The sequence below is a fragment of the Homalodisca vitripennis genome, chromosome 5 (assembly GCF_021130785.1).
Source record: "Homalodisca vitripennis isolate AUS2020 chromosome 5, UT_GWSS_2.1, whole genome shotgun sequence".
NCBI lineage: Eukaryota > Metazoa > Arthropoda > Insecta > Hemiptera > Cicadellidae > Homalodisca > Homalodisca vitripennis.
Window position 1 is genome coordinate 85,735,895 of NC_060211.1, and position 22,248 is coordinate 85,758,142.

At 32.7% G+C, this 22,248-nt stretch overlaps 1 protein-coding gene across 2 annotated transcripts in view; it reads left to right on the forward strand.

Annotated features, from left to right (window-relative positions):
- Nucleotides 1-21,112, forward strand: part of LOC124362460 — a 69,033-nt gene extending 47,921 nt beyond the window's left edge. For both annotated transcript variants that reach the window (XM_046816978.1, XM_046816979.1), the window contains 13 exons: nt 844-1,134; nt 2,056-2,230; nt 3,396-4,344; nt 4,563-4,774; nt 6,550-6,717; nt 7,551-7,731; nt 8,431-8,544; nt 9,645-9,718; nt 11,843-11,976; nt 12,748-12,939; nt 14,130-14,279; nt 16,121-16,235; nt 17,871-21,112. In XM_046816978.1, the coding sequence (XP_046672934.1) occupies nt 844-1,134; nt 2,056-2,230; nt 3,396-4,344; nt 4,563-4,774; nt 6,550-6,717; nt 7,551-7,731; nt 8,431-8,544; nt 9,645-9,718; nt 11,843-11,976; nt 12,748-12,939; nt 14,130-14,279; nt 16,121-16,235; nt 17,871-20,941 (5,826 nt within the window). In that variant the 3' untranslated portion in view covers nt 20,942-21,112. The remainder of the gene's footprint in view (nt 1-843; nt 1,135-2,055; nt 2,231-3,395; nt 4,345-4,562; nt 4,775-6,549; nt 6,718-7,550; nt 7,732-8,430; nt 8,545-9,644; nt 9,719-11,842; nt 11,977-12,747; nt 12,940-14,129; nt 14,280-16,120; nt 16,236-17,870) is intronic.
- Nucleotides 21,113-22,248: the final 1,136 nt, after the last annotated feature.

The window sequence follows — 22,248 nt, forward strand, 5'->3', positions numbered from 1 at the left end:
TTTGCCATGCATGTTAAACCTTCTGTGTTCAGATTTCTTCCTCTTACTTCGCTGAAACCCAATTATGAAATTTTCAAATAAATATGAAGCAGGGTCAGTCATAGCCGATTGTTATATTCTGAAACAGCTCATGTAAGTATCCACTTACTGACTTGAGTGAGTTTTGCTGTGTAAAAGAGGATTTTGGCTTAATTATTGGGGCATTTCAGAAACATGTGTACTACAGATTTTTACACTAAAGAGAAATATTACATTTGGAGTAGTGGTAGTGTGGATGGGGTCAATGAAGCTGTTCCCCTTATAAGAAATTGTGACACTCTTTACTTCAGAAAGAAGTTTAATAAGAAGTGTGAAAGTGAGATCAAGAGTGTAGTAATAAAGAACATTTAAATAACTGCCTTTGGAGGAAATGGAATTTTCAATTAAATAGTTTTGTTCACATAATAAAGTACGAGCGTAGATAGCGCATTTTATATATGCTATCACTTATATTGTAAATCTGTATCTTATCATCTTTCTGACCACTGGATGCTTCAATGCTCAAATAACTTCTGCTCCGCCTAATAATATACGTTGTACGGTTTCAGTTACCAATATAAAAAAAAATTATATTATTCATAAGCCTAGAAAACTTTTCATAAAATAAATAACATAAACTAGGAAACCTCATTTCCTAATTTTCTCCAATAATGCATGCCAGATTATAACTTTAACTGCAAATTTACTATTCATGTTTGGAAAATTGCTGATCCATTGCTGATTTTCTAAATAGCTAAGGAGAATATCAATTCATTTTCACGTCCTAAAAATAAAAATATTAAAAGTCTTTTCTTACTGTTACAGCCATCTACCATTGGTCAAACGGCTGAGTGTGATGAGTGTGAAGTGGGTGGGAAAGCATACGACAAGAGTCTGAAGCGCAGACTAGCTCCGATGCTGACGATAACGCTACCGTCAACGGAGGAACTTCATCCAGGGGCTGAGATTGAGGCCCCTGCTGCACCCTCCAAGGTAGCTGCCAAGCCTCCGCCCAGTCCCCAGACCGACGAGAGACATTCGAGAACTGCTGTTCGACCAAAGACCCATGAGGAACCTGTAGTTAGAGACAGTGGCCACCACCATGGTCCAAGAAAGGTATCACCTAAGTAAAAATTCTATGTTGTCACAAATTAGAATAGCAATGAATAACAAGAGTAACAAGCTGATACCTGAAATTATATCTCAATAGTTAATACCAGTTACACCAAAAAATACCTGTTTTGACTCTATCCTAAATGGGTTAAGAAGTGTAAGGGTTCCTCAAAAAATCGTGATGGTCCTCGTGAAAGATCCCAAACAAAATATTCTTATTGCATAAAACTAGACATAGATAAAAAATATGGTTGACTACACTATTGGAAATTTTTAACATTTCCTTCATATAGAAAACAAACAGATAGCTAACTACAAAGAACAAATTAAAATGATCTAAAACACAACATTAATTCGTTAGTCAGGTGGGCGTACCTTAGTGGTTATTATACCACTGATACACCCAGAATTAGTTATGACATTGGGTTGCTTACTATGGTCTGGAGGAAACAACCATATAAAAAATAACTTAGGGATACAGGGATCCTCCTCTAGAAGAAGTCTGAAAAATAACATTGTCAGTATATATTTACTAAACTTAACTTATTATTTATTAAAATTAATGTTTACATTTACTGTTTTATCCCAGCACAATTTTAACTCCATTTTGTTCTTTCAGCTAGCCCTTTCTGTAAGAAATTTCAAATGACTAAAGTACATAATTTTCAATTGCAAATATCCATATTATGATAAGATGTTTATATTTACTTCTGCACTTATCATACAAACATCACCTAGAAGCAATAGTATATCAGTCACCTGAACTTGTGCAATGTTGAATATATATATATATATATATATATATATATATATATATATAATTTTTTCAGTATGAGAAGAAAATATATTGCTAGAACAGATTTTTTTAGTTCTATTAATTTATGTCATCACGCACTGATACTAAGATGTCAGCCCTCTTTACAGATCTCAGGAGGAAGTACAGGAACATCACCTCCTACCCCTCGCAGGCTGTCCAAGTGGTCCAAGGTGAAAAATGCATTCCTAACCTCAGGTTCAGCCAGTGAGGATTGTCTCCACAGGGGCAGCAGCTCAGTTCCTTCCAGCCCAGTCAAGTCAGGGACATTTGCTTATGACATGGGTATGAAATTAAGAAGTAATTATACACTTTTTTAGCAATACAAACAACAAATATAAAATTTATAAAATAGTAAATAATTGGTTTTACTAACCTAGTAAATATAAAAAGGTAGGAGTATGCCACACCACGTGTCGCATAACTGACTTCCTTAGTTTAAAAATTTCAATCTTTAGTTCATTTTTCATTCTCAAAATGTTCTACCGACCTGATTCAGTTGATAAAGTAACATACTGCGGTAGGAAATTTATATCTACCTATTCTATCTATGCAATTATTTGTTGACAATTGTTCACTTCATATCTTGGCCCTTTAGACTCCTGCATATTTAAATCATAATTTAACTAGGTGTTCAATTCAAAGTCCTTGAAATCAATATACACTTCAGAATGTTCCAGAGATTTATGAAACGTGTATTTAAATGTAACTAATTAGGTTTAATATAAAGTAATTTTGTAACATTGAAATTACTACTTGCAAAATAAACATATAAATGTTTTATGAGTGTTTTTGATACTAATTAAATTAACTCAAATAACATAACCTTTAAACTAAAACGAAATGTTTGCTTCTAAAATTCAGGCAATAATGTAAATAGTACTTAAAACTCTTTTCTTTATTAATATTATAAAAATATTCATGACTTTTTCCAAAATAAGACAATCCTGCAAATTAAACAATGTAGTTTATTTATTAGTGACTGCACACAAATTAAAATGGGTTTTAACTACAATTAGTTTTCTATTAAGGTTTCAGCAATAAGGATTATAGTTAATTCAATTGATATGTTTTTACGATATATCATAATAAATATAATAATTATAATGAATAAATATGCTTCATATTTAAAAATAAATTTTCTAAAGCTTAAAAATTCAATTTTGTTCTGCATAGTTTCAGAATACATTATATATTTTGAAGTACCAATTCATTCTTGTTAGAAATATAATTTTCTGTTAGATTTTGTTTGTGAACTTTTTATTTATTTTACTTACAATATTAAAACTGTCTTTTAAATCACACTACTAACACATATATTGATCCAATTATAAATTACATTTTATACAATGTAATTCTACTTACTGCCTCTAAAATTACAATTATTATTAAGTTCAATACTTGAAATGTAATTTTAATATTAATTAATTGACTTTCTTTTAATTTTCAGAATCTGATGAATTGAGCAGCGGGGAGTTTATGGATGACAGTACCCGGGATGATGATGTATTCCCAGAATCTGTTGAGGAAGTTGTGGATTTGACAAAACATGATAACATCCATGCAGAGATTCAAAGGAATTATGAAGAACTGCAGTTGAAACTGAGTCAAGAGTTTCATAAAAAGCTTTGTGAGTGGGAGAGAAAGAAGAGCTCTGGCAGTCCAGGAACTCCACCCAGCAGTTCAAGAGTGGCTGGAAGTGGGTTCTCTAGTGGAACGTCCAGTATTGGTGATGATTCTCCTCATGACAAAGGGTTTCGCAAGAAGATGGAGGAATGGGAGAAGATGAAAGGTCCAGGCAGTAGCGGAACTAAGCACAGAGAGTCAGTCACTTTACAGCAGTTGGGAGAAGAGAATCTCAGTGCAGACTTCAAAAAGAAACTGGAGGAGTGGGAGAAGATAAAGTCAGTTCCAGTGCCTCAAACCCCTGACATTGTTAATGTTTCTCAACCCCATTTCAAAAAGAAAATAACAGAATGGCAGTTGTGGAGGCCTGGAGTGACAACTTCAAAGAGTGATGCAGGCATAGCAGGCATTGCTAGTCCTCCAATTGAACTGCCTGAAGATTTCTACCGGAAACTACAGGAATGGGAACGTTTAAAGCATGGGTCCACATCGTCTGCACACCAGGACACTGAGAGTTCTGGGAACAAAACGCCAAGTCCTGGGACCTCACGGCGGGATGGATCTGAACATAAAGTTGTTAAAATACTTCACAGTCCGACAAGCAAAAAAGAAAAAGGGTCAAATGATTTTGGATTCCAAATAAAAATTCAGAAATCGAAAAGCCACCACGAAGTCAAGGAGCTGGCTTGGTTGGAGAAAGAACTTCACAAAATTGAACGAGAGAAACAAAGACTGGAAAGGGAGAGAGATAAATATTTGGAGAGAGAAGCAAGGTAGGTATGGAAATAAGTAGTGTTCATAGTATTATTTTATTTTGTAATAAAGAATTAATGTTATTGATAAAAATTTATTGTAACTGAAGAAGTCACAAAAGAGAATTTGACTATCTCATACTTTTCATAAAATGCCTTATTATAGCTTCTATTCAGAACCATATACCATTTTTACATAGAAACATAGATTCTGTTTCTAAATAAAAATATGATTTCAGACTGGAAAAACTACGGAAAGCAATTGGGTCAAATGTAAAAAAACAAGAAGTACTGATTCCAACATCAACTGGACTCTTCCGGTTCGAGGGTATCTCGCAGAAGTTCACTCGCAAACTGTATGAATGGGAGAAAGCGAAGGGTATAGGACCTGAGGCTTCGACATTTGCACTTTTAGATCCTGGTTATCAGCCACCTGACTGTCACAGAACAGGTTTGCCCTTATTATAATTCAACTAGATTAGTTAGTATGAGTTTCAAAAGTCACAGGAACCAAGTAAATAGTCTCAGCTTTGTTAGACGGTATGTAGAATTTGAGCTGAGAAGATCATCTGTACTGTGCTGGTGAGGCATGGTCATGCAGTGAGTGCTTTCTTACATAAACGAATAATTAATAAAGGTACATAGGGATAAATGAATTATTACAAACAACTTATTAAAATGTTGAACAAAGAGAGTTGGATTGGGGATGGTTTCAAAGGAATAAAATGTCTGTAAACTATGAAAATAGAAATATAGATGGTTGAACATATGGTAACAAAGGCTTTACTCGCATATGGCATATACAGGACTCTCATATGCAGCACTGGTTTTGGCCAAAAAACTGCCTTAAATTGATCTTGAACAGTCTTTAGAGTAATTGTCACCACTCCAGTTCAACAAGGTAAATGGCACAAAGAATACCAAATGTCATCGGCACTTCCAGCACAGTTTCTTGGTTCGTTCACAGCTTCAGGGGAAGGAACATATGTAGGAATGCCCAAGTAAACATAACTTTACTATTAAAGAAATCTTCCACCAAATGAGTAAAATAAATAAAGGAAATTTATTATGTCGTGAAAGTTGTAAGCAATGTGAACTGCGATGGGAAGGAGGACGACAGTAACCACACACCTCGAAAAAGATTGGTTTAGTTAACCATCTTAAGATTAGAGATAAATCCTCCAGAGATGAAGCCAAGGGGACATGTATTCAAAACCTAACATGATCTCTGACGAATCGGAAATGGGGGAGCAAATCACATGACTATGTGCTAACAGCTGACTATCTCCACCTGGCCAGTGAATGTAAAGCAAACTTATATATAAATATTTAACATAATTTAGTGGGATGAGTTATAAATGTAAGCTAGTTAAAACAAATAATGTATTTTAGTGTAAGTATTATACAGTGGGTAACCCGGATACAAAGCAAATAAGTATCTACGTTCAAAATTATTTATATTTAGGCTAATGTTAAAGTTTAGAAGTTCGTGAAGACGAATAACAACTTAAAATTAAAGGAAATTAATTAAAATACCACTATATGCAGTCCATATTAAAAAGGACTGCACAGCTATATTGTTAGAATACAAATTTTAGGATATTTTCAAGTATTTTTTGGAATATAATATGTTTAATACATACAGAAAGTAGTAATACCATTTAATTATTTCTAATCAATACGAATTTATGCTAAGCTGGCTACCTTTAATCTCTATAAATTTGTACAGAAGTTATCAATTTTATTCATTCATGCAAAAAATTTATCCTAAAACTTTTTCAATATCTTTCTTAAACATTTATTTCCAACTATTTAGAATATAATAATATTGAGATGTGTCATTGAGGGTGTGTTAACTTAATCTAAAAAAATATTCTATTTTGATTTTTGTTTAGTTTTTCATATAAAAATAATAAATAGAAGAAGTTGCAATCATTAATATAGTTTATTATCTTTTAGTAGCTAGCCTAACTAGAAGAAAGAAAGAAATAATAAAAAAAGAAAGAAAGCATAATAATTTTAAAATTTGCCTTATATTTTTAGTAGTGTTTATAACGAAATAATTTTATACCATTATTTTATGAGCTAAAGAACTTTTAAGTAGAGTTTGCTTTTGTGATTTTAAATTTGTAAAAATAAAACACTTTTGTTTCTATAGAAAATAAAATAAAATTGTAATGCATCACAAACATTTAAAAGGAAGTAAAACATGGATGTTTGGTGTAGAAGGTGTGAGCAATGGATCACTGCTGACAAGATCCAAATCAATGGGGAGTGTGGTGGACATCGTGGCATTAGCTGGCAACCAGAACACTCTGACTCATCAACCATCTAGCCTGTCTCTCAACCATATGGAGCAGTTGGAGAGCAACCAGCTCAACTGTGCTCTGGCAGGTGACGACATGTTACTTCCTAATTCCTTGGATTGTTTGAACTATGTATATGTGATTTTAGTTGAGCTTTCACTTTGTTTTGGCTTATTTATGTTATGTATAGTTTGGATTGGAAGTATAATCTATTGCCTTTTATATCTGTTGAAAAGACGTAGGCTATGTGGAAATTTCCATCTACATCCCTAACTATGACAGTTATTTGGAAAGTAAGGCCTGAATTGTTACAGCTAGACAAATGTTAAATGTCACCAATTCTTTGCATGCCTTGTGCGTTAAATTACTTGTAAAATATGTTTAGTTATTCATTTTTTAGCAGCAAGGTGTGTTACAGCAGTAGAAATTCATCAGGTAAGTAAAGTGTATGGTCCCAATGCGATGAGTGACAGCAAATTCTGTACGTGGGTGAGAGCTTTCAACAATGGACAGGAAAATGCCCACAGTGATCATGACCATCATTGAGGGCATCACAGGGCTATGATGAGGATCCACAGGCCAGCAATTGAGTGTCATATCTCTGTTTAATGATAGTCTGTTATAGGGTCTGAAGAGTTATGTGGACAGGGCTATGATGAGGAGCCACAGGCTGGAATTGTAGATGTGGGGGATGTGATAGTGGAGACAGCTTCACCCCTGGAGCAACCCAGCAATAGAGTGTCATATCTCTGTTTAATGGTAGTCTGTTTTAGGGTCTGAAGAGTTGTGTGGACAGAGCTATGATGAGGAGCCGCAGGCTGTAATTGTAGATGTAGAGGATATGATAGTGGATACAGCTTCACCCCTGGAGCAACCCAGCAATAGAGTGTCATATCTCTGTTTAATGGTAGTCTGTTTTAGGATCTGAAGAGTTGTGTGGACAGAGCTATGATGAGGAGCCGCAGGCTGTAATTGTAGATGTAGAGGATGTGATAGTGGAGACAGCTTCACCTTTGGAGCATACACCCGCAGTGGAGTGTCAGACCCCTGTGTACTGTTATGCCCCCACTGAGGTCACCCGGCTGATAGACTCCAGTGGCAGGTAAAATTCTTCATTTTTATTCTGTTAGTCTAAATATTCCAATTCTTCCATGAAATAGACAATTTAAATTAACATATGGCATTATCTCGTATTATAACTTAAAATATGCGGTAATGATATTGTTGACAAACGTTAAATTTTATCAGAAATCGTTAAACAATCAATCAATTGTTATTCGTGATTGAATTCTGTTAAACATGGAATCATTACTTGCAGCCCTGTATGATTTTCTTTTCTCTTTTGATGTCTTTTACATAAATTCTGTTGGATACTACACTTGTTTATCTATGTGCCTAACCTTATTCTCCTATGGAAAGAAAAAATTTAAGTAACTATTACTTTAAAAGATTCAAAACCAAGATTTATTTATTTATGCTGTCCATGTAATAAAATCAACATAGTTTTATGCCAGTGATAGTGGAAAAGATGTGAGAAGGCTGGGGGTGCAGGCTGAATACATCATCAAACTGTTGCAAGAAAGCTTTAATTGCTTGACAATATAGCTATAGATAGCTTGTTTGACCATGCAATTAAATCAACATAGTTTTGTGTCAGTGACAGTGACAAAGATGTAAGGAGGCTGGGGTCCAGGCTTAGTTCAGCATCAAACTGCTTCAAGAAAAGATCTAATTGATCAACAATATAACTGTAGATAGCTTGTTTTGGTCATGTAATTAAATCAGCATAGTTTTGTGTCAGTGACAGTGACAAAGATGTGAGGAGGTTGGGGGTCCAGGCTCAATCCAGCATCGAACTGCTGCAAGAGAACATCTCATTGCTTGACAAGCTGCAGCGGAAAGAGGATATTTGTAGGTTAGTTCAAAAATATACCATAATAGTCTCTTTGTCATATCCGTTTTATTTTAAGTGAGGAGAACATTATTCGGGTTTGCTTTGTGAATAAACAATAACATTAGAGAAGGTAATTTTCTACAAGTTTCTAATTAAATACTATGATGAGTTTCAAAATCAAAGAGGAAGGTTCCATTTTCAAGAGATTCCAAATTACAATGAGGGGGCTGAAGGACATTTCAAAAACATTAATGAGAACACTACTCTTGACGATTTATAAGGTCTCTAAATTTAAAATTTTATAGATACCCCAAAATCTTTCTATTTTGATGGAAGATAATTTTTAATAAATGATAACATATGTTTATAAGTAATGGTGGTAACATGGGTAATGCACTTTTAGACATCTCATACATAAAAAAGTGTTAATAACAATGATATGAGGTATCTGGGATTGTATTCAATTTATCATACTAAAGAATTAGGGTGGCATCTTAGAATAGAGAAAATTAATACCACCCTACTTTTCCTTTCATCTTGCTGTTCGGTTTTGGAGTAAGTACTAACAGAAAATTTTGAGAATCATGAAAATAAAACTGAATATTAATTGCAAAATTCCCATAGTAACTCACCTAAGACAATGCTTGTCAAACTATAAGCACTGTGTATTGGAACACCCCAAAGCATCACAAAAGATGCAGCAGCTTCCAATACTTTTTTTAAAAATTAAGTATTAATTGAAAAAAATAATTTGTTAAGAGCATCATCAAAATATTATGGGAGATGGAATCCTAAAAAGTTTGAGAACTTCTGTCCTAAAATAAAGGTGGAGAGAAGACAATTGGACAATTTTACTTTGATCTTTTCTAATTCATTTGGTCTAGAACAGGAATTCTAACCCAATAACTCTAAATCACTAAAATTAATACAAAATTTTGATTGTGTTAGTAATGCACATCAAATCACATAGTTAAGAATAAAGGTAGTTTTTATAATTATTTTAGTTTTGAAGTCAATCTGTCTTATAATATAATGGAATTGTCTGAATTAAATATTCTTTCATATTCTATTGTATACATTCTGAATATATTGATACTGAATAATAATATTGTATCATACAGGGATCTAGAAAACAAAATTGAAGACGTTGAAGATAAACTTACCACAACAGAAAGAATTCACAGGGAACATCTGGGTAAGTAAACAAATGATTCTGCTTTTACCAACAAGATAGAATGAAATAGTTATTGTAATTATCTTAAATTTTAATATTGGATGAATTTTAGTGATGTAGCCTAGTGTATTTCACTTTACATTAAAAGTCAATATTGTAATGAAGAAAATTTTACTAGCCCTCTTATTTATGCCTTATTGGCTGAGAGTTAATATACCCTATATCACTTGTGGGGGGGGGGGGCTGACAAAGTTTTGCCTGTTTGTCTATCTAGAGGATATCTTGATAATGTTGAGCTATAGACTTAAAGTTTTTATAAAATTTAATTTCAAAATAGAAAGATCTAGTTCTATGATGGTGCATGCCCCTCCATTGGGTGATATCAAAGGTTATAACTTTCCATCAGAGACATTACACTATTTGAAGTTACTTATTCATTAATTTTTTATATGGGCATAAGGGGAATAAATTATGCAGTGACCACTTTAGAATGCAATACATTTTACACACAATAATGTGACAGACATAATAAAATGTCTACACAACATTTTGAGTGACTTCTAAAAATATGAATAATCTTTAAACAGAATGTATGTATTCATATGATTGTTAGATATAGTTCTCCAGTTTTAGATATGTTTTAATTAAAACTTCTTGTACTATGTGTTACTTTGAATGAGTAGCATCAGTTGAAATTCAATATATTATGATAAAGAAATTACTTCAGACCCTTTAATAGGTCAAGATGATCTAATTTTTCTTAATGCTATTTGAATAAGTGTGTTTTGTTCAATGATTTGTTGAGGGTGAATAAATTAAATGTAATATGCATTGATATATTTTGCAAAACTGTGATTTTCTCCTCTGCTAAATTAAAAAATTTTGTTATATTAAGATCATAGTCATATGTAGTTTTTATTTTAACATTCAAAATATAACAGGATTATGAACATTGGCATTTTTATGCACTAAAGCATCAGAAAATGTTATTGATAAATCAAATCCTTAAGTATAAAATCAAAATTCAAAAGAATAAACAATTAACAAGCAGCAAAAAAAAAAAAAAACAGTCAATGTTATCACCAAACAGTTGTATGTTACAAACATTTAGAGGTACCTGAGTCTGAATGCATCACAAAATTAGGAGCAAGAATAGATAATTAAAACAAACACAAACGTTTAGTTAAAACAGATGATGCACATAATGTAATAAAGTAGGCCAAGATTTACCTTATAATTTAGGATTTAACACCCGAAGAAGATGATAGATATCCGATCTTAAAACATTGAGTCTCTGTTGTAAATAGTGGCATAACTAGTACTTGTCTTTGGAGGGGATGAATCTGAATAAATCTAAATTGAAATAAACTATATATGCCTAATTTAACGTGTTTGACTGATTTATTTCAAACAAGTTAATTGTTGTTGTATGTAAATGTTTTTAAATTGTTATAGCTTAGGGGGTTTTGCCACTGGTTGTATCACATGATGGAAAATATTCACAGTCTTATTATCCTTTCAATCATTCATCAACAATAATTAAATTAAATTAAATAATAATTTTAAGTTTTTTGTTGATAGCCACATAGTTATTTTTCTTTTGTACGAACAAAAGTAATTATATTTTTATTTCCTTTAGATATTTTAAAATGGCTCAAATCTTAAATAGTTTTGTTGGGAGCTATCATAATTTTATTCCTTTGTTTATCTCTGCTGTTTTACCAATAGTTGATGATAGTCTAATCACCAACATTGTTAAATACAGTTGTATACAAGTTACATGAGTGTAATTTGGCACATTATCTATTTTCATATAATTTATTATAACAGTTACAAGTGGTCTCATAATATTGTCACATGTTATTATAAAGTTCAGATTCCAAAAATTAATAAGAATCAGCAGATTTAAAATTCGTCACCCTTTACCCATTATATACATTCAATTTACTGTGTATATACTTATCATTGCATTTTTAGAATTTATATATCATTATTACTTTAAAGGTTGAAATTATTTTAATTTATTTTGTCTATTTTCATTTTCATTTATTTGTATTTTTTATGTTGTTGATGCATGCTATTGGTTTGCAATACAAATTTTAATATGGCTTATAATACAATGGTAATGTATTCCATGCAACTTAGGCACTCTAGTGGAGGATGACAATCACTTCAGTAAACACTTGGAGAAAGAGCAAAGTTTGGATCAAATCAAAGAAAAGTTACTAGAACTGGAATCACAACAGGAGCGTCTGCTTGAAGAAGGAGCTACCTTACAAGTAAGTGTTATACGACTATTACTGTAGACTTGCATTACTGGGTCTCTCTATACTTTCTTTTCTGTTGGATTTCAGATAAACATGTATGTACACCCAGTATATTGATTAGCTGGTCAGCTGATCAGAGTTTGACCAGCATAATAATTATTAATTTTTGTTGTACTTTGAATTTAACTTTTTGAAAACCATTCTGTTGGAAACTTTTGAATAAAAATGTTGAGTTATTTTACTTTAAGTCTTACTTTATTTTGTTGTGCTTTTTGAGGTTAAATTAAAAATTTTGATGTAATAATGTATTGTTTTAAGTTGAGACGTAAGTACATTAATTTCATTTGTTTAAACTGCATACATGCAATTTAACATATGAATTTAGCACTCCTAATTTTTCAGAATTTGATAGCTGAAGAGAAGATATGGTTAATTTCCTGATATGTTAAAATCTTTTATGTTGCACATATTAATAAATTCTGCAGTTCTAAAATCATACATTATCAATAATGATGGTTATTACAAATATTTTAAAATGTTGCCCATTAGTAGGGACTAATGCACAAAACAGTGCATCTCAAATTCCTTAAGTAGGGCAAATAATGAATATTTAATATTATTACTAGTTGGATATACTTTATTTAGTTTGATCACATTGCCAACCATTGTCACTTTAAATTATGTAATATTGGGTTTAGAATGTAATATCAAGTCATGAATCTGCATAATGGAAATTATTTAAAACAATTTGATGTACTTAGCTCGCTTTTACAACTGTTACAGCATTCCTTCGTAGAGCACAGTGAACAACAGGCTCTGATTGCTCAAGACTTGGTGGGCAAAGTGAAACAGCTCCAAGACAACATAACAACAACGACAACTGAGCACGACAACCCTGAACAAATAAAGGACAACAGTGAAGAGTCCAGCTCACTAGCTCAAGTCCAAGAGCTGACTTCACAGCTACTGAATCTGGTGAGCATTCCCTAAAAGACAGTGGAAGTTCCTCATATTTTTAATCCTTAATTCGTCTTTTTAACAAATCTTTGTCAACAGATGGTGAAACGGATATTAAAAGTCGGTTAGATTTTAAATCGGTACAGGAAGAATTAAATTGTATTGTATTTTCTATTGTAACATCATAATTTTTTAGTATTTAAATGATTCTGCTAGGTTCAAACACTACAACTCCTTCTTTTTGCCCATCTTATTTCTTTATCTCTATCAGCCATCACACTCCTCTCCACACTTTCCTTCACACCTTTCAACAGTTTTGACCCATTTTTAAGTCTTCTTATTGGTTGTACCTTACAATAACTTTATGTATCTATTTCACTTTCAAAGGCAAGGACATAGCCAGCAAAGGGATGCAAGTGATCCGGAACCTCCCAAATTTTCAATTACTTTTTTAGTAAACAATTATTATTATTTAAATAATTCAGTATTACTGACATGTACTGCTGAAAGATCGTTCTCAACAAAGAAACAGGTCAAGAACTTTTTAAAGAACAAAATGGGGCCTTACTCTCTGTCCACTACGGAAAAATATCAGTTGTCTGGAATCCCCCGAATTGTTTTCTGGCTACATTCTTGTCCAGAGGTATACCCAATGTAGAAATAAAAAAGTACAAATATCAATAAAAACAATCATATATTAAATTAGTTTATTAATAGGAAATTTTCCTATATTGCAGCCTATTTCATATATACAGAGCAAAGGTGGCTACTTATTTTTACTCCTTTAGACAATTATTTATATTGATAACAGTTGGGAGGTGAGATTTTCCCACTTGTTACCTTTTGACTATATCTAAGTGAATACTATATCATTTGTACATTTGTCTCAAATTCTTGCCTTGTTCTCATACAAGTAGTCAGAAATCAAGGCTTCATATTTTGACTCTGCTTTAAATAAATACATAATTAACTGTTCTGATATTTGTATTTTCAGGACTCAGCTTGATATATCCCAACAATTTCATCCTGAATATAAACACTATTTCATTATCTATTTTGTGCTATTAAGAAGCTTTATTTAGCTCATTGTATTTGAGTCTGCCATTGCGAATTCATATAAAAATATTTTCTCAGCAGTTATCCTTTACATAAGAATATAGGGTGATCATTGATATATTTGAGAGTTTAACTATGCAATTATGATATAGGCTGAGAAGCTGGAACTTGCTGTTGGAGAACGAAATCAAGAAATATCTCTTCTTCGGAAAGCATTAGGCAGCAGAACTCGAGCTCCTGGTTTACAGAAACTACGGATGAACCAACATTGGTTTTCTTCGGACTCAGTATCTTCTATTGGGGTAAAAAGTGTTTTTTAAAGAAAAATCTTTAGGTTATTAATATTTTACTTGCTAAATTGTTTAGATATTGGTGGTGTATTGTATTTGTCTCAACATATTACTGCTACTAAATTAGGAAACAAATATTAATCTGGTAGAGTTTATTATTTATTCAGACAGGACAAGTCCTTCTTGTTAATCTTCGTAAACTAATTCCTTCTTCTTTAGCAGCGTATGAGCTAACCAGTTGGCTAAGGTTTATACAGGATGTGAGGAGAGTTGATTTAGAGAGTTTCATTTTGGCCTACCTCAGGGCTCTGCTCTTACTTCTATTTTTTAATGTTTATTCCATAGTATAAAACACACATCTTTAATAACACAGAGATGTCTAAATAACAGAAACTAAGTGGAAGAGAAGCAGAAACTAAGCACTAAGTAAAAGGTGAAATAGAACTGAACTCAACACTGGAACAGAAACTGTTTTTACATCAACCTTTCTGTCCTCAGCAGTAATCATTTTCAACCTGTAATGTATAATTATTATGCTCTTACAAGACATAATTAGCCTGCTTACATCTCAATAACAAGATGGCCAACTATAAATGTTATACCTGGTTTAATAATATACAGTTTATAGTAGATTCTTACTGTACCTCTAGACAAATCACTCACTTTCATGATACAACTATCAGACCAACAGACAACAAAGAGAGTAATATAATTGGCACTCTTATGGTTACTTTCTGTAATGTCTTCTTGTACTATGCAAATAACATTTTCTGATATAAGATAATACAACAGTCTTTGATGAGAGAGTTAAAATATATTGTCTTCTCCTAATATTTTCAAGATCTTCAAACTCATTTAAGTCTGTTGAAATCCTGTATACATATTCAGATTATTGTAGCTACACGCTGACAGCTTTATGATATAGGCTGAGAAACAGACTATATTATACTATATTCTATATTATTATATTCTGTGAATGTGTTATAATCACTGAAGGTGGTAGTTTAGAATTCACTTTCAAGAATACATCTTGGCTAACCCAAAATACTTCCCAGGAAGGAAATTTTTTTGATTACATATTATGTTGCTGCTTGGTGCAACTATTGGAAATTAAAACAGGAACAGATATAAAATTAGTTCTGTGATTGAAGAGTGGCCAGTCAGATGCTGTGTCTTTCATAATCCTTTCCTGAAGGAATAAGAGAACAACTAGTTTTCAAGTTAACAAAGAAGATAGTTTTTGCAATATTTAATTTATTATTCGAATCTTATCATCAATTATTTTTTGTTTACATTGACACATTTAAACAATAATAACTCATTTGATACGCATGCTTTAGAAATAGTTTGTAGAGTTTTTATATGAAAAAAGACACTTTTAACATTTTTATACTTACTTTGATAGAGGTCAGTGGCTTTCACTTTTTACAATAGTAGACTAAAGGAAATAAGAGAAATAATCAATGATGGCAGATAAAAATGGTAATTAACCTCTCTTACTTTCTATTAACCTAAATTAAGCTCTCTCTGAGATAAGAACAATAAGATAATTATCTTGCATAGCTTATTAATCTTTATTAATGTTTATTAATTTCCCTATTAGTAGGACTAATAAATAAATGATCATAGAACTTTTGAACATGACATGTACAAGCTTAAATGTAGCAATCAAAACTACAAAATATAAAATTGGAATAAGTCTTAATCCTAATGCAGAAGTAGAATTTACTTTCTTTTGATCCTTCCATTTTCCAAAGAAAATAATTTTTTAAAGTTAGTAAATTTGAGCTGCTTAGTAAAAGTCTATTAATATTGACATATTTGAAGAATAACACTATTATTTTTTGTTCCAGGATACTGAGAAGTTTGTAAGCCAAGGTTCAGAAGACTTGAGTCAACTGCCAGTTCTGCTCACCAACAAACTACACGAACTGAAAACGTGTCTTGGATCGTTGACCCCAGTCTCAGGTAATTTCATATAATACATATAAATTTGTTATTTACGGAAGAACCTCTCTCATAACTATAAAAAGAGCAATTCTAGTTCAGATAAAGTTATGGTAAAATGAAAAGGCAGTTCCATTATTTGTAAGTTGCTATAATACACCAGTCTCTGTTATAATCCATTAGTGTAATGAGCTTAACATTTATATCAATAAAGAATCGATAGGATAAAACTTAAAAAGCAGCATCGAACATATATATGTATTTTAAAGCTACCAATGTGGTTAACGTGAATGTATGTTTTTAGGCAGTAGCATTTGATGTTTTATGTTTTATTATATGTTTATACCAATTTGTATGCAGATAGATAGAGGTTCTACAACAGCTAACTGTTTAAAATTCTTTTAATTGGAATATTGGAAGCAGGCCTAATATTCAAGAGGGAATGCAAGTCAGCTGCTGGCCACACATCCGAGACTCCACTTTTAACATGAGACTTAAGTTTAAAACTGCATTATTAATAGGAACTACTCATCTCAAATCCATTAATGCTTCACTTTAGAAACTTAATTTAAGTGTCTCAATGCCAATGAATTGTTCAAAATACGATTATTTGTTTATTCTAATTGTTTGTTTTATATTCAGTATAGATTTTTCAATAAACAAATTTTGAAGATTAATTATAAACTAAGAGTAGTAACAAATGTGAATGTTCAGTTTAGCTCCAGTCTCAGTGAAGTGTCTGAAATCTGACCCTGTCACAGACTTGACCTCTGGAATTTGGGGTCATGTTCGCTCCCAAAAAGTTAGAGACGAAGAAGCTCAAAATGAACCATTTACATTGTTTCATCATCAGAGACACCCAGACTACAAAATATAATGTGATCTAGGTGAAGAGGTATTCTCTTTATCTCATCAGAATGCACTACGATTTTTGACACAATCTCTAAGCACGATGGAGCAGCCGAGTTTTCTACACATAACGTTGTTATGGTGCAAATGGTTGAATAAATGTGAGCTAAACACTGGACCTAAACTCAACATTCACATTAATTCAACTCTTCCAACCATAGCTATGTTATGAGAAACAGATGATCGCATTTTGAATAGTTCTTTAGCATTGAGTCATTAAAATCTAAGTGTCTTAAAGTAAAGCATTTATGGGTTTGAGAGGAGTTCCTATTTATAACAAAGGTTAAACTTTATCTGCATTTTAAAAGTAGAGCCTCAGATAAGTGGTTATTTGCACCTTATATAATGGAGGGGCAATGGTGCAAAGTACAGAAAACCATTGGAGGGATGTAGCTATAAAAGTGTCACTGATCACTCTCCATTGGTTAAGTTAAATTAAGCATCTAATTATCTCATATGTATATTGATTAGTTTGTTAGTACCCAAAATAGACTGTTGTTGATATATAGCTGGTTTACAAAAACTTTTATACTCATGACCAAATTCTTTAGTGTTTAGTTCATCAAATAAATGTGTTAAATTTTAGTTACTTGGAGGGGGATGACTGTTGTAGGTAATATCTATTTCATTATGTTGAAGCAAACTCCCTATCATGAAGCTTGTTTAACCAGTATAAATTAGTTAATGTCTACATGTGATATTTTATACTTTTTTTATCTCTTTAAACAATTATTTCATGTTTTACAGATGTGAAGAGTCAACCCGAGTTGCCGGTCAAACAAACCTTAAATATTATCTATCCTGAAAGCCCAGAAGTAGAGACTACTTTTGTATTTAATATTGCAAAAAAAAGAAAGAGTGAAAATATAGTTGCTGAACAGAGTGATCTGACGGCTCTTGAAAACCAAAGAGAAGGAGACAGTAGTAACATAACCACAAACCCTTCAATAGTGCAGACAGAAGTTATGCAATACACTCCGGAATCATTACCAACCTCAAAATACCAGACATATTTGCAGCAAAGTGCCAACAAAATCATTTCTGATAATGGAAGTGTAGAAAAAGAAAGCAGGAAAAAGAAAATGGAATCTATAGAAAGTGTGGTTGAGCTAACATATCCTCTCAAAACGTATTTCAATGAGGATTGTAATGAAAAACGAGTAACCAGAGTTGCTGGTCACATTTCAACTGATTCAGATGACACAGAATATGAAAACTGTATTTTTAAAAGAGGTAAACCTAAAGAACCACCAGAGGGATCTGAATCAGAAAACATTAAGGAATTTACAACAAAAAAATGTAAACGAAGCAGACGTAATTCTGGACTATTAGAACGAAGACGAAGCAGAACTAATAGTAAAGATGAAAATACTGATGAAGAAAGTGGAAATCCTAGTATATTTGATGCTTGTACAAGTAGAAAATCCTTTAAACTTGACACTAGATACAAGAAATCCTCCAAATATAAACTTTTAAATAAAGATTGTGATGATAGTGATAAGAAAGATAAGACTGAGACAAAAGAAGGAGATACTAGTTTGAATAATTCATGCATGGATTGTGTTGAGACAACTGCAGGAAGTATAAAATCCCTAAACAGTCCTAAATGTGTATCAAGAAGAATTAAGAAAGGGTCTAAAACTTCGAAAGACAATAAATGTTTAGGAGAAAACAAGTGTCTCTCGTACAACTATTGTTGTAAGACAGAAAATGAAGAGACACCTCCATGCCAAACATCGAATGTTAATGTGTTTGTACCAACAACAAGAAAAATATTTTCACCTGTACATAAAGACAGTAAAGGTGAGACCTCTACTGTAATCAGTTATGTTGTGGAAGAGTCGGTTCCGACAAGTAGTGTTCAGACTGAACCAGATGTTCATATGGGTGTTAAAAAAAACTCCAATCAGGAAATAACTAACAGTAATATTTACGTTGTGGGCAATAATAGTGGTAGTGTAGTAGACATTGCACATACGCAAGAAGATAATAAAATATCTGATTGTGAGACCAGTGATAAAAAAGAAGTAACAAAACAAACATATGATTTTATTATGCCTCCATGTTGGATAATAAAACAGGCTAGAGCCCAGTCTGCATCCCCAGCTTTGCAGAGAAGAACTATTCAAAAGCCATGGTGTAAAGACAAAGACGATTTGGGAAAATCTCTTGACATGAAACATGAGGAAATCAAAGTAAGTGAAACAAAAACTGAAGACCCATACAATTCAGAATGCACCAATTACATTGAAGATAATAAAAAAGAAGCAGATACAATTAATACAGTTCATCAAAACAATAGTGTAACAGATGTAAACCCTCAGAAAGATAATCTCTTCAAAGAAAATTGTAGAAAGAATAGTTCATCAAGTGAATCAGTAGAAAATAACAGACCATTAAGAAAAGAAGGGAGCTCAATCCCTTCCAGCTTAAAACTTCGTTCAGAGGCTGGGTTTCCACCAATATCACCTTTAACAGTACGAAGGGAGATGAAAGTAATGAAAGAGACTGCTCCAAGCATACGGCTAATGATTGCAAAATACAACCAAAAGGTACATGAAAGTCAAGAACTAACTGGTACGAAATCTCCAGAAAGTGGTGGCCAGTCGCCTATAGCTTGGAGATCTCCAGCTACTGAAAGAAGAATAAAAGCACAAATGGAAAAGTACCAAGATGAGGTTCGCAGAGCCTTGCAAAATAGTTCTAAAAAGGACTTTTATCCGCATGCTAGGTTAGGGCAAGTACAAAAGTCTGCCAGTGCTGGTTATATTAGACCATTTGATAGAGGATGTTTGAATGATGGTGTTAATGTAAGATCAGAAGACAACTGTTCATCTCAATTATCTCAACACCATGGTATTTTAAAATCCTCAAGTGCTGGTGCGATTAAGTCATTTTCCCCTCTACCTTCAAAACGTAACAACATTATTGATTCAGATTTAAATTTACAGAAAGATACCCCTGTATCATCAACACTAATCAGTGAAACGGAATCAAGTAGAGAAGTAAAAATGAAGGATTCTACACTTCAGCCTACACAGACAACAGTTGAAACTCCATCAAATTCTAAGTTTTTGAGGAAAATTCCCAAAATTGACAAAATAAAGATATCTCACATTCCTCCTATACCAACCGTAATAAGTGATGAGAATAGTTGCATGGAGATACTTGAGTTAGAACACAGTCCTCAGTCGATGAGAGTTCGAGCATTGAAGTTAAAAAAAGCAAAAGAAGAGTTTTTATCAAGGGGGTGTGTTGGTAGTATTGACAGTCCCCAAAATAGTCCCAGTACTCCGAACACTCCCATACAGAATGACCGATTATCTTGGTCCGATTCTAAGGCTCGCTTAAGTCAGATCAGCTGTGGAAGTGAATCAAGTTATGAGAATGTACCTATGATAGTTGTCAGCGGCAAAGAACCTTCACGTGATCATGATGGATCGTTACTAGTGAAAAGCGCAAGTGCTGGAATGATTAATATTGATTCAGCAACTTGTTCGAGGGTATTTTGTAGCACATCCAGTCCCCAAGAGACCTCTGACCATGGGGCCATTCCTAAGTCCAAATCAGGAATACTGTCCAGGTTCAGGAAAGCCAGATTGAAAAGGAATAAAGAGAAAGACACGTCAAAACTTGATACAGTGTCAACATTGTGTAGGCAAAGTTTAGTTGTAGATATCCATAAGAGAACCCAAAATGGAGAACCTTTACCATCTTCCAGTAAAAGTTGTCCATCATCTCCAGTCCTCCACAAAAAAGATCAAACCCCTGCAGGAAGCTGGATTCGAAACCCAAGAAGAATATTTAAGCCAAAATAAAACTGATAAAACTCTATCAGTAATTATCAATTTGCCTAAAACATTTCTTTCTCTTCTAATAAGTGAGGTAGTGTTAATGATAATTGTTTTATACAGGGAATACACGTATAAGTCTTTAATATTTTGTAATGTAATTTTAGATAATAAAGTAATTTATTCCGAATGAAAAAATTACTATTTTTTTCTTTCACCTAAACTTATTTACGTCCTATTCCAAGGGTGTCCAATCTAATCAACTATGTAAAATCAGCTGTAAGTGTTAATCACATGATTTTGTACTGCATTATTCATCAGAAGGATTTTTTTGGAAAACAGACATGGAGATGAAACCAAACAGACATGGACTGAACACGTTCATTTGATCAAGTTCACTTGAACATAGTCAATTTGAAAACTTTCATGCAGTAATTGAGAGTGCATACCTTTTCATTACCATTGTGAGGTTTACCAGCCGACCTCAATGGCAAACTGCAGTGGTTATTGAGCTCATAAATATAAAATCACAGAATTTTTCATGATTTAACAGAGTTGTCCTGAAATGTTAATGAATTTGTAACCAACTTAAAAATGCAAGGAGAACAATCCTAGTTTATGATTTATAATGGCACATGAAAGGTTTTAGAAAAAAGCTCATACATCCAATAATCATTTAGCATCTTTTAAAAAATGTTGATCGTTTTTAAACTGCTAAGAACTTCTCTGCATAAAACACCTCTGAAAAAAGGCTTTGGAATTTTGTCTGAGATTTGAAAAGAGTTTGATAATTATTTTAACAAGTTAAATCTATCAACTGTTGAAATTCAGTTGTTTCAAAACACTTTCAAGTTAGACGTTATTAAAGTGCCTTATGACCTTCACCTTGAAGTAATGGAGCTTAGATGACAAGTAACTCACTTAAGGAGTCTTCAAAAAGGGAGGAGAGTTTCAAAGAAGGTATCCTAATTCCATTTTACAGTTCTCTTCCAGAACAGACGCCATACTAGAAGACTTCAAAAACCGTGATCATAACATTTTGTCTCTCTTCAAGTCATCATATGTATATGAACAAACCAGGAAAATGTTCAATGCAACTATTCAAAAGTGAGTGAACCTATTTCAAACTTATACCAGAGTGCAGTAAAGAAGTTCATTGAGGGCGTGGCCCATAACAGAGATATGCTGCATTGCCAAATTGTCCTGTCGTCGGACAGACACAGAGCTTGACTCAGTGGTGTTCTCAATCTGTAATTTTGGTGCTCCAAAAAATTATGAGAGCTGCTTAAAATAAGATGTTACATTAACAAGTAGCATAAAAACACCTTATTTTG